Source organism: Anarhichas minor, unplaced genomic scaffold (genome assembly GCF_050575085.1).
Source record: "Anarhichas minor isolate MPS153535 unplaced genomic scaffold, ASM5057508v1 ptg000024l, whole genome shotgun sequence".
Taxonomy (NCBI): domain Eukaryota; kingdom Metazoa; phylum Chordata; class Actinopteri; order Perciformes; family Anarhichadidae; genus Anarhichas; species Anarhichas minor.
This window is the reverse complement of record NW_027466470.1, coordinates 5084885-5097368: the sequence shown is the minus strand read 5'-3', so window position 1 is coordinate 5097368 and position 12484 is coordinate 5084885. Positions and strand designations below refer to the sequence as shown.

Sequence of the window (12484 nt, the reverse complement as noted above, 5' to 3'; positions counted from 1 at the left end):
CAATACGTCTCGTTACTTTGTGTGCTCTTATTATGAGGCAATACACTTGATATATACACATACATATATATATATATATATATATATAAATATATATATATACATATATATATAAAATAGCGTGAGGTAGGGACGATTGTTCTAATCAGATCTACCAGATCAGCCAATACTTAAGCTGCTATCAGCTAAACAAGACCCATATTAATGTCAAAATTCTGTGTTTCTGCAATCATTCATTCATTTATAGCGAGCTGCTGACACTTCATCATGTTACACACAATAAATAAAGGGGGGAGGGGTAAGGGAAAACAATTATCGGATTGGGAATCAGCAGATAGTTCAGATATCAGATTCACGGTACAAAGAGCTGAATTGGTGCGCACCTAATGTGGCTTTTTCAAAACAAGAACAACATTCAAACCTTTGAAATTTCCTTCTCTTCTTGGCGGAGTCCTCTGGAGTCTTGGACTGCGTCGCCAACTGCGGCTTCTGAGGCGTCTGCAGCATCGCCTGAGCAGATCTGACCCAGTCGCTCACTGACCTCTTGCTGCCCTCGGCAGTTTGGGGAGGAGAGTCCGGTCGGCTCGACGTCGTCGTGACGTCAACGTCCTCGCCGTCAGACACGTAGCCGGAGATCTCCAGCTCTGTCATCTAGCGATAGAGGCACGATTATTCATTCATTTACCTTAAATAAATCTATTATTTGACCCAATTTTGAAACATGTCACGCTTGAGTTAATTTGAACATCTTCCAGTATTAAATTGCAGATAAATTACCTCTTCATATTAAAAGGATATTAGATATTTAAAAAAGGCCTCAGCCTTCGGTAAATTCATAATGAGTCGTTAAAGATTAAATTAAATCAATAAATTCAATCATACAGTGGCTGGGGATATGGTACAATGCTACACTGTCAGGCTGATACGTTCACAAGTGAGGGCTTGAAGCTTTTTTTCTTTCTTGCTGCGTAGCTGCTCACTACACCTGAGGGACTCGGTTCTCATGGAAAACTTCACGGGAGAAACCTGAGTTCCTGTCATGTGCAGACAAGACCAGCATACCGGGCTCCAACGTGCTGTCTCATTTGAATCAACTTGGCCCTGCTGGGCGCCGTGCCAGCAGACGTCACACTCCAACCAGCTACAGAGAGAAAGGAACACTATGTTCCTGGCCGCCGCTCAAAAATGTTTTCACCCGGCACCGAGAAGCATTGTAAGTACACAGAGCTCTGCTGCGGCCTCACTACTCGCATGTTTCCCTGAACAAACAGTAGTAAAACGTATGTTTATAGCGGTGCTCTGTTGACACGGCCCTGATCGAGCAAAGAGCCCCGATGCGGTCGAGGTTCTTGACCCTTTTTTTTTTTCCAAGCGGCCGGTGTCAGAGGACCGGGACACGCTTCATCTGGGAAGCGGCCTTGAGATGCAAAAACCGCCCTCACAGCTCCGCCTATCCACTCTCAGCACTAGTACAATAACAGAGGAATCTGGCAGACATACGTGGAATGAGTCAGCCGAACATTTATGTGGAGCTACAAACTTTGACTTGGACTGGGATGGTCTCTTCTGTATCCTGTTAGATCCGGTCCAGATTTCAAAGTGTCAGTGTGTAAGCAAGCTTTCCGGGCAGCGAGGAAATTCAAATTGGTATTTTTTGCTGCTGTAATTGCATAAAAATGACCATATTTTGTACTGAAACGTTATTTAAAAAGAATGCTAATTACCCTTTTGTTTCTTTTTTATAAAATCTAGAAGGTGAAAGCATCCTGGTCCGATTGTAAATAATTAAAGTTATTATAAGAAAACCTCTGAACAGGAAAAACGTGAGGAAACAGGAAGTAAAATAGTTATCGAACGTTCTGCAAAACGTTTTTGGTTTAAAGTGTGCACAACGCTACGAGAACCTACTCGCAGTAATACTAATAATGTGCAAAATGTTGTAAAAATGAATGCTTTTCCAAAAACAAAAAAGGAAAAAAAGCTAGATACCCAAATGTTCTTCCCATTACTGAATGTGCACAGTCAAAAAACAACAACAGAGACATTTCAGTACAACCACATTTGAAAAACGAGGACCTCCTTCTGTCTTTCTAGGAGGCCTCGACCACAAGCCTCCAGTGAGGTGATCTGAAGTCTGGTTTGACCCCAGAGAGCTGATAGCAGCAAATTAAACTGTGACAGGAGGAAGTATCTGGGTCTGTGGGGGGGGGGGGATGTTAATCTGCTTCCTCTCGACACACAGCCTGCAAAAAAACTCAAGATACTTGTGACTTAACTGCACCTTGAGTTTGTCGATTGGCCGGCACATTATTGTACAAACGCTGTGCCGATTCTATCGATTACCGGCTTCAATCGTCACCATCCTGTTCAGGGAACGTTTCCCAAAATCGCTACCGACAAAGACAGGACAGGACAGGACGACAGTACAGGACAGTACTGTGGCCGCGTCTAGCAGGTCAAATACATGATGTAGGCGTGTGCTACAACTATTAAAGCGCTGTGTGCGCTCTTAACACCTTCACCACTCCTTGTACATGCCGTAAATGCCGGCTCTGCCTTCAACAAACACTGATCCTGAAGGAGCAGTCAAAGTCTCCTCGGCACACAGGAGGGCCCACGACAGATGGACTGCTATGATAACACTAGAAACATGACAAGTGTGTTCAGTAAACCACAGTGCATGCATCATATTACACGGTGTTGCTCAGGGTTGTTTTCTTTACAGATTAATCTGCTGTTTACTTTGATTCCCGTTCATATTCAGTGAGCAGGGAAAAATGGAGGCAGAGCCCAAGCTGACATCATTGAAAAAGAGTTTTAAATCACTGTAACGTAACACAAAATGCAGTAAATCCCAAGATTTAAGTCGCTGGAACAATCAAATATTTGGCATTTCTGCATTTCTGTGTTTTGGTTCCCATGAATAACAATATTGAAATGATTTAATTCTTTACACATCAGCGTTTCAGAGGATAAAAAGCATCTATTGTCTGATTATTTAACATGTGCTTGTGGATAAGAGGCAGCTTCTCCCTCCACACACAGTCAGGGCTTTATTGCTGCCTCAGCTTGTGAACTTTGACAGATTGGATTATGAACTAAAACTGGAGTTTTGCTGGTTTGAGCCTGACGGGCTCTTTCAGGACATGCAAAGCTCCACCTAGTGGTGCGTTGGCTAAACATACCATCAAATAATAACGAAACCGAGTAAAAACGACGCTGATGTGAAGACTTAAAAAACATATTAACACGAGTATTATTTTGAATTATGCAGAGAGGTATACATTGATGCCATGTAAGGCCAAAACTGAAGGTAAAGCTCATCTCAGTGAGAAGACAATCATCTGGTGTCTCACTGGACTCTCGGAAAAGTACTGACACTTCTAAGACAACTGCATGCACTGGCAGTCAACCGAACACTGTTAATTAGAAACACACTGGAGTTATGGAGTGTTAAGTGGTCGTGTGGCGCCATCTAGTGTTCATTACAACACATGAACCGTGAGAAAATGAGCGTGTCGGATGCAGTTCGTGGAGGAAACAGAACGTATCAGAATGAGGTCACTTACATCTGTAGGTTGAAGAGACAGATCTTCTTGTTTCTCATCAAAGGACTCTGATTCACAGTCAGAGATTTGTTGCCCGCTGTCCTCTTCAGCATCTTCCTCACATTCATCCAGATCGCTGTCTGTGTCGATAGCAGGAAGGTCATCTAAAGAAAGAAAGAAAAGAAATCAACACATGAAAACAATCACCTCAACTTGAGTTCCACTGACTAGCTTTTTCTCACAGCAGTGACCACAGGTCCTTAACTTAAAGAGTAACTTTGGTATTTTTCAACCTGGACTACATTTTTGGGGATAATAATTTTTTTAATTGGTCAGGAATTGAGGGAGACACAATTGAATCGCTTGCGCCAACTCCTCAACCTCAATAAAAGTTGTTTTCTTTGCCATTAAAAGGCTCAGAAGATCGTTTTTGATTGTTATTTCAAGTGTCAACATTATGGAAAGGACCTTACAGAGACATGAAACATTTTTCTTTACCTTTTGCTTTTTCCAGTCTTTATGTTTTTGTGTTGTAGTCTGAGGGCTGCTGTAGTCAGTTTGTTGAGTTAGAGTACAGACAACGTAGCTCAGAGCCACCTTCAAAGCTTTTCAGTGTCATGAACTTGAACTTTCAGATGATTTCCACAATGTTGACGTGACGCCACATTTCAGAACGAGACTTCTCCGAGCAAAAAAAGACGAAAGAAGCTAAAGAAAAAGGTTTTATTTCCCAGTAGGGTTCTTTCAATAATGTAGAGAGACACTTACAATAACAATCTGAGCCACTGATTGTCATTTCAGTCTGTTTAGCAGCTGCAGCACTCTCGACCCCGTATAGTCACTTAGACACAAAAACATGGAGAAATAGGGTCCAGGCTGAAAAATACCAGTCACTCCATAAGAGTAATAATTCAACCTTTTATGAAACACTTGTTCACTTTCTTGCAGAGTAAAATAAGAAGATAGTTTCCACTCTCAGACAAGAAGAGTGAACTGTTGTCACTCTTAACTGTGTTTAAGTCTCATGATTTGAATTGTGATGTCTGAGACAAAACAAACGTCAGCTCATGAAAAGCTGAAGTGCACAGTTAGAACAATCCAACATGTTCCAGCCACGACTCAGCAAGTCACAACAGACTGAGTGTACCTCGTTCAGTGCGGAGCATGCGCAGCGCTCTGGTGTAGGACTGAAGGGGAGCCGTGGGTCTCCCTGATGGTCTGTGAGGAGGTTGTTGCTGCTCCTGGGTCTCATCGTCGGACTGTTCACCGTCACTGGAGCTCCACGCAATGTGCACCGGGTCCTCTTTACCAGCACTGGTCTGCACTGAGCAAATATAAGAGGACGTAAGAGGACGTAAGAGGACAGCATCACACCATGGTCGGGAAAAGATGAGGCAACTGTTTTAAAATTTTAACAATTAAAACCTCAGAGACACGAGTAGCCACACTCACAGAATAAGTAAACAAGATTACACATTTTTTACTACTATCTACTATATATTTACAGTAACAATATAATATAAACACATTGCACATCCCTTAATGTACTAAACAACATAACTAGACTAAAACAACTAGTTACCTGAAGCAGGAGACTTTCTTATCTCAGACAGTTTCCTCCCTGGTGTCTTGAGATTCTGCAACAAAAACACCATCAACAACAATGTCAGAGCACCAGGGGGAATAATGCATGAGAGTTTAAGGTAATGCGAGTATTATATGATTATATGCATCTCATTGTTATCGACCTTTATCACTGGAGTGTCCACAAAACTGTCTCCACACGTCTCCCAGCTCTTAGACGCAGATGAAAGTGATGGAGCTTCTCTCCCCACTTGGTTTACGACATCATCCGGGAAGAAAACACACTTTACGTCCTTGTAGCATCTTCTACGCTACAAAGGGGGAAAGTAATAAACCAGTTAATACATGTCATGACAGGTAAACAGGCAGATTCAGCCAAAAGCTAACTAGCCTGTAGCTTTAAAAGTTAGCATAAAGTGGCTAGCAGTTTAGCTAGCTAGCTGGCTGGTTTCTTACCTTTCTGGAAGACATGGCGACAGAATAAAATAGAGTTTAAGCCACAGGTGTAAGTTACACGTGTGTCCACACAACGCTATGTGATTACATGTCTCGTGTTGACCCGTCGTTGTGCAGTAGCGGTTTGCCGGTGGTTGCTTAACTCACTAGTTTGCAAACTAACGAGCAGAACACAGAGTTCAGCTGTTGCTCAATCTGAAGAGAAGAGGGGTGTGTTTCATTATTCAACAGCGTGGCCCGGAGGCCGCCCGGGTGTGAGTGTGCGTGTGTTTGTGTGTGTGAGCTTCTCATTTAAAATTACATCAGTGGAAGGTAACTAAAGTACAGTACTCGTACTCAAGTACTGTACAATTTTGAAGTACTTGTACTTCACCGGAGTATTTCCACGTTTGTTTGTTTCATTTATTTTATTTATCTGTAGCATAAATGCTGCCTTAGTGAAAACATTTCCCCTTGTGGGATTAATAAAGTAACTATATCATCTGTCTATCCATCCATCCTTGTGCTACTTTATAGTTTTACTCCACTACAATTCAGAGGCAAATACTGCATTTTTTACTGCACTACATTCATTTGACAAAATTACTTTGCAGATTCCGATTATTAATACATAACAAATCAACTAATAAATGAGGTATTATTATGGATTAGGTTACCCAGCAGTATACAAAGTACTTTAAATTAGCTCCACCCGTACCAGCTGATTATAGTATTATGTATATTATTCTGGAAATGGCCATTCTGCCCTTTTGACTGCTTATACTTTTGGTACTATAATTGATAATATTACAACTGGTCACAATAGAACACCACGACCCAATTAATGAAGGATTTACCTAAATTTAAAAATAGAATCTAACCTCACCTCACCTGCAGCAGATCATTGAGTTGTTATAATTATGGTCAGGGCTGGTTGCTGCTGTTGGAGTGACACGACAACACTCCCGTGGACTCGAAACGTAATTTTATTACAGCAAATCCATCCGAATCTCAACATCTTCCAAATAGCAGGTTAAACATACAAAAAGCTCACTTAACATACTAGTTTTTTTTATTAAATATGTAAAAAGCAGGTCAAGTTATTCACAAATAAAATGCAAACATGCAACACGTTTTTTGGGGAATGCATAATGAGTGGGACGTGAAAAAAAACAAAAAACATTTACCATTCATTAATTATTGACAGTACATGTTTACATTCTTTTTCATTTACACAATAATATATAACTAAAGCATTATGGTGCACTGCCCAGTTCAATATTAGTAAATGCAATATTAAGAAAGGGTATACGATGTACTAACTGGAATATATCTGGAAAATTACTCAGTGAACCGACTCCCTAAGACCTGTGGCTTAAAAAAAAAACAAAAAAACATCTGAAATCTGAACAGACCACAAGTTTCAGCCGAGGTTAAAAACTTTAAAATGCTGCATCATAATTAAACTAGTCCACAATAACGTTTCTTCCTTCCCTACGTTTATGGCATACCGAGTTAACCGCCTTGTACGGCGTGAATAACACCGTTGATTATCTTGAAAATTTGAGAGGACAGTTGTGAAACAGTCAGAACTTGGCTTTATACTACATCGTATTCACAATTCACTGGCTGTATTGTTCTCCTTCATGAGGACACAATGCAGAATCTCGCACTATTCCTAAGGCTTAATAATAATAATAATAATAATAAATATGGTGAGGGTCGATGGACAGATTGTCCAAAACAGAGTCAAATGTCAGTGCAACGTATGAAAAGGAGGTTAAATAAGAGCTACTACGAGCCCTTTCAGGGCTTTGCTTATTGCATTCTCGTGATTATTATTGTTGATATGCAAAATAAAAAAAGGAAAGAAGCTGGGAAGTTAACACTTGCACTGGCAGGTAACAGTTACCCGTCTAAACTTCAGCGGTTCATCACGTCTACTGTAGGATTTGTATTTACACACACACGCGCGCACACACACGCACACATGCGCACACACACAGTCCTTTAGAAACTTCTGTGATGGTCTGAGCTTGTTCTGCTGGAGGAGGTCGTCTCCACAAACCCTCCGCAGCAGTTCACCAAAAGTCACAAAAAACATCGAACAGTGAGCAGAGGGATACAAAAAAATATAACAATAAAAAAAACTGTGACGGTGCTTCTATTCAGGAGGTTGCTTCATGTGCTCAGTCTTGGAGAGAGAACAAAAATAAACCATGAGGAAAAAATTAAAATCCTGTAACAGTTCTCACATATTTAAAAAGAGGGTTGTAACTGCAGTGAGGGATGATGGCGGTCAGTATTCATCCTGCTCCTCCTGCTGATCATCTGGCGCCTCCTCGTGGGCTTCCTGGTCCACTTCCTGTCCGTCGCCCTCAGCCAGCTCTGCTCCCTCCTGAAAAAATACAAAATACTAATTAATACTACTGAAGTATGCTCCACGTAGAGCTCTGATTCTCTGCCCCGACCCGACCCGGGCCGGCTGTAATGTCTCAAAATCCTCCCGGGTTATTTCCAATGTTGACTTAAAAACCATAAGTCACTGTCAAATCACAGACTCCCTCCTCTCATTAATGAGGAGAATTGTTACACAACCTCTATTTAATATATATATCTATATAGATATATATATGGCATATGACAGTTTTTGTGCTGTGCTGAACATTTGGTATTGAAAGGCTTATGTCGGAGATCATGTCACAACCGTCTGTTACCGGCTGCAAAGACTCAATGTGTGTTCCAATACCCATAATACCACAGTATTTAGCATGCCAGAAGAAGATTAAGTATATCCCAATTCATGGTAGGAATGCCAAACAATACCAGGATGCACCACTGCATCTGGTTACATTTTGCAGTGAGCAAGCCAGTGTGACTTTCTGGGTGTTCTGACCCACAATCCTCAGCGCAGTAAAATATACGTCACATTGAGCGAGCTACTGAGAGAGCACAGGCATATAACAGAGCAAGGTGCAACGTTATGATGAAGCAGTATGTTTCCACATGATTTAAAAATCTTATCTCAGACAAGAAAAAAACAAAACAGTCTCCAACTGTCCATAAATGCTGCTCGGATCGAAGGAGGGTCCCGGACTGACCTGTTCGTCTGAAGCGTACAGGACCTCCATTAGCCGATCCACAAACGGGGCGCTTTCTTCTCCCTGGTCCTGGCACAGCAGCTCCACCTCTCGCAGCTTGCTGAAGTAGTAGTCCCTCTCCTTCTCCACGCCTTCCAGTGCCGACTTTAATGTGTTCATCTACAGGACGGAGATTCACAACACTGCGTTTAGCATCAACGTCAAAACAATGGACTTTGGTTAAAGACAAAAGGCAACAGATGCGCACAAAAATCAACTCGACAAACAACAGATCTTGCTGTTATCTAAAGCATGAGTCACAGAGAGGAGTCTTGATCTACTCATTGTTCAGATAATCTATTGATCCGTTTAGTCAGTTGTCAAATTAAAACTACCACAATGTTTCTTCATTCGGTAGCATTTGAAATGCAATACTTTGGGGTTTCTGCTGACCACATAATCAAGTTCCAGCTCACTTTCAGAACGACTGGCTATGTTTACAGAAACATGTTGGATCTCCACATGGCTTCTGTTTCACTGGACTGTGTATGTGCAGCTCTACATCTTAAATCTCCTCCGTCGTGTTCAGTGCAAAATACACTTATTTAGACTAGAATTTAGTCTTTCTTTTGCATGTCGTATTTTTCTACTATTACATCACAGTGGATGTAAACAAGACTTTGACACAGATCAATAACAAGTAAAAAAAACAACTATTATTTGCTCACTTTGAGTAAATATTTAAAAGTACGGTAGGCAGCTATTGCAGTCTTTATCTACGTGGATGGGTCTGCATCAATCAACATGTTTTTAGAGAAGCTGCTGTCGTACGTCAAGATGGTCGTTGTTGTGAAGGCTTGAAAAGCTGCAGAAGTCTTTGGTATAAGAGACTAATAACCCGGCTACATTCAAATTAATCATGATTTTACACGTTGCTGCATTTCCTTTTGTGCAAGAGTATCAAAGAGTGTTCAGAAATGTTGTTCAGTTTATGATGTTTAGCGCTCTGTCACAGCCATCTAGAGCTGAAACCATCAGTGGAAAATAATCTCCAACTTTTTAAAAATAAATGTATTAATTGTCTGTTATTTTACAAGCAAAAGGACACACATGTGTCTGGTTCCAGCCTCTTTAAGCTTTTTTTTGTCCAACATGATGGTAAACTGAATGTCTTTGTGTTTTGGAGAGTTCGACGACATCATCAGGCAACGGGCATTTTTTATTATTTTCGGACACTTTAAAGATAAAACGATTAATTGAATAATCCAAAGAATCACTATCTGCAGCCCTTCTACCATCAGTGCAGTTTACAAGTGAACACAGTCAGTGTAGAAATGTGAGCAACGTGAAGTAAATACAGAGTTTGGTGGTCAGATTGTTGGTCGTCAGTTTCAGAATAACGGGTTCAGAATTGAGCGTTTCCTAAACGTACCTGCTCGGTAAGATGTGTGACCTGCGCTTCCAGTTCTTTCTCTCCTTTGGCAGGAATCGGTGTCGTGATAGCGGGGATCTTTTTGGCTGACGAAGGTCTGGATGTCGGTGTTGAGATCTTGGGGGTCGTAGAGCTCGACCGTGACGCTCCTACGGCAGACAAAAGGGTTATTACTCAGGGACGGACGACTGGCAACGTTACACACACTTAAGTTATTCTCCCACAAGGAAATTACACAATTTGTGTGTTTTCTGAGATTGAAAGAACTCAATAGTTACTTGAGTTGTTGATGTGAAAATAATACCACGGCTCCGGTACATCAATGTGAAAACATGCCCTTGTGTCTCCAAACATAGCCTTCCCGTTCCTTTCCACTGCAGGAGAAGCTTACCTGCGGTAGGGGAGCTGGCTGCATGGTGGGACTTCTTTGGCAGGTTGAAGATCTGCTCACCGGGGTCAGGGGGGGGGATGGCATCCTGACCCTGTCTGGCTGCAACCGGGTCGTACTCTTTACCGTCGTAATTGGCATCGAAGAACTTCTTAAACCACTGGATGAAATCGAGATTGTCCTGAAACCTGCCTTTGACCAGTTTCTCTACAGGAATAATCTGAATCGAGCGGGGAAAAGAGAATAAAATATAAATTCATGCAGTTTAAAATGAAACTGCAGATACCCTGAACCAGACTAAAGTGCGGTTAAGGGACTCACCTTGTCCACATTCATCCGTTTGAAGGACGCCTGCAACAGTTTGAAATTGTGAATGTACTCGTGCTCCAATTTAGCTTGAAACTTGACCTTCTTAAGACTGATGCAGCCCGGGAAGAGCAGATCCATGAACTGGCAATACGCTGCTCCTAAAGACGGAACAAAATGTTAGTGGAGTGCATAATCCCTCGCTCGAAAAGTAGAAGACTAGAGCCGAGATATAGGACAGGATTTAACATGACTTTGCACGACAGAAATCCACTGGAATAAAAGAAAGAGGGAGTGCAGATCATTGACCCGGTTTCCTTAAAAAGATAACTATTAATGCAGATACTTGGTAACGTGGCTAATATTAACTGACGCCTTGTTAGACCTTCATCCATTTTAAAAAGAGGGCACCAACTCAACCTGGCAGTGTGTCAGCCATCAGATAAAACTCACATAAACCCAACTAGAGAGCACACACAGGTAATCCACATCAAACAAGTAGTTTAGAAATTGGATTACTTGGTTACAGCCGGAGAACACGGCAAGCTGCAAGTGTATTTATAGACAAGCCTCTGCCAGAGAGAGGCGAGCATGTTTCCACAGGTTGCTTTAACTGCCAGCTTACACAGAATGAATTGACCCCCCGTGCTCTACAGGCGAAGATGTAATCTCCTAAAAACACGCTTCCCATCTCAAACGGCTTCTTTGACACAGAGGGAACAAGGAGAGAGGGGAGAGAGGAGTGTTTCCTTCCGTTCTCACCTGAGGAGAGCTGCTCCACCTTCGTGTAGTTTAGAGAGACGAGATCGTTAACCCAGGCCGTGATGTCATGCCTGCTCATAGTCTCCTGGGTTATTGAGGTAGAATATACGTTGACCGCCATCCCCCAACTGCAACAGAGAAAAACAGCAACACTTAAAAACAAAAGCAATGCATCTAGAATAAAGCTACCGTTTCACTTTGCCTCAGTTTAGTTATCATTAAAAGGGTTTCTGATGAATTCTCTGCCGATCGTCTAATTGCAGCTCTAGTTTCCTGCAGTTTTTTGCGACACATGCTGATCTAAAGAGTCTCTAAACTTATGGTGCACAGTGACAACACACCTTTATAGCGGTACACATTAGCTATATTAACACCTAGTTTGCATAAGACCTTGTCGGCCATCTTTTAATTTGTGCCTGGGATCCTTTAATCAGATTTTACCTGCATGCTGAACAGAAAGCCGCAACAAAGTTGGATTAGAAGGATGTTGTAATATTACCTGCTGGCTTCGAAGGCACATGCCTCACTTACACTTATTCAGGCTCACATACAAAGAAAGCTTAAAAAAAACAAATAAAAAGCATCAGGGATCTCAAACTTTGATCCTTAAAGCTACAGATTAAGCAGTTACACCGCATGGCCACAGCACAATGGATAAATGCATAAAACGTGTGAACTCTCACACATTGGGTTTATCTGACCAGCAAAGTATATCAAAGACCACTGAGGTGCATCTCGTCCCATTATTTAACAAATATAAGCAATTTAGTTGCTCCTGCTCAGACAATTTAATTATTAATCTTGTTTGCAGTTTACCCGACAACATGCGAGTGTCTTAATCTTTTTAATTAATGCATTGCAGAAACACAGCGTATGTTTGTGGAAGTCAGTCCTTTAAAGCCCATTTGGTAACCGAAAGTACATGCACACTACAGTCTGTATTTTAGTA

At 41.6% G+C, this 12484-nt stretch overlaps 2 protein-coding genes across 5 annotated transcripts in view; both read right to left on the bottom strand.

The window, feature by feature from the left end:
* spidr (scaffold protein involved in DNA repair) overlaps window positions 1–5791 on the bottom strand; it is a 28495-nt gene extending 22704 nt beyond the window's left edge. The window contains exons 1-6 of the mRNA XM_076097252.1: window positions 5589–5791; window positions 5297–5443; window positions 5131–5185; window positions 4696–4872; window positions 3570–3712; window positions 422–651 (exon numbers count right to left, since the gene is read on the bottom strand). Of these exons, the coding sequence (XP_075953367.1) occupies window positions 422–651; window positions 3570–3712; window positions 4696–4872; window positions 5131–5185; window positions 5297–5443; window positions 5589–5603 (767 nt within the window). The 5' untranslated portion in view covers window positions 5604–5791. The remainder of the gene's footprint in view (window positions 1–421; window positions 652–3569; window positions 3713–4695; window positions 4873–5130; window positions 5186–5296; window positions 5444–5588) is intronic.
* Window positions 5792–6537: 746 nt separating this feature from the next.
* The window catches only part of mapre2 (microtubule-associated protein, RP/EB family, member 2), an 11405-nt gene continuing 5458 nt past the window's right edge, over window positions 6538–12484 (bottom strand). For all 4 annotated transcript variants that reach the window (XM_076097256.1, XM_076097257.1, XM_076097258.1 and 1 more), the window contains 6 exons: window positions 11536–11663; window positions 10789–10934; window positions 10471–10687; window positions 10080–10228; window positions 8669–8827; window positions 6538–7965 (listed from right to left, as the gene is read on the bottom strand). In XM_076097256.1, the coding sequence (XP_075953371.1) occupies window positions 7867–7965; window positions 8669–8827; window positions 10080–10228; window positions 10471–10687; window positions 10789–10934; window positions 11536–11656 (891 nt within the window). In that variant the 5' untranslated portion in view covers window positions 11657–11663 and the 3' untranslated portion in view covers window positions 6538–7866. The remainder of the gene's footprint in view (window positions 7966–8668; window positions 8828–10079; window positions 10229–10470; window positions 10688–10788; window positions 10935–11535; window positions 11664–12484) is intronic.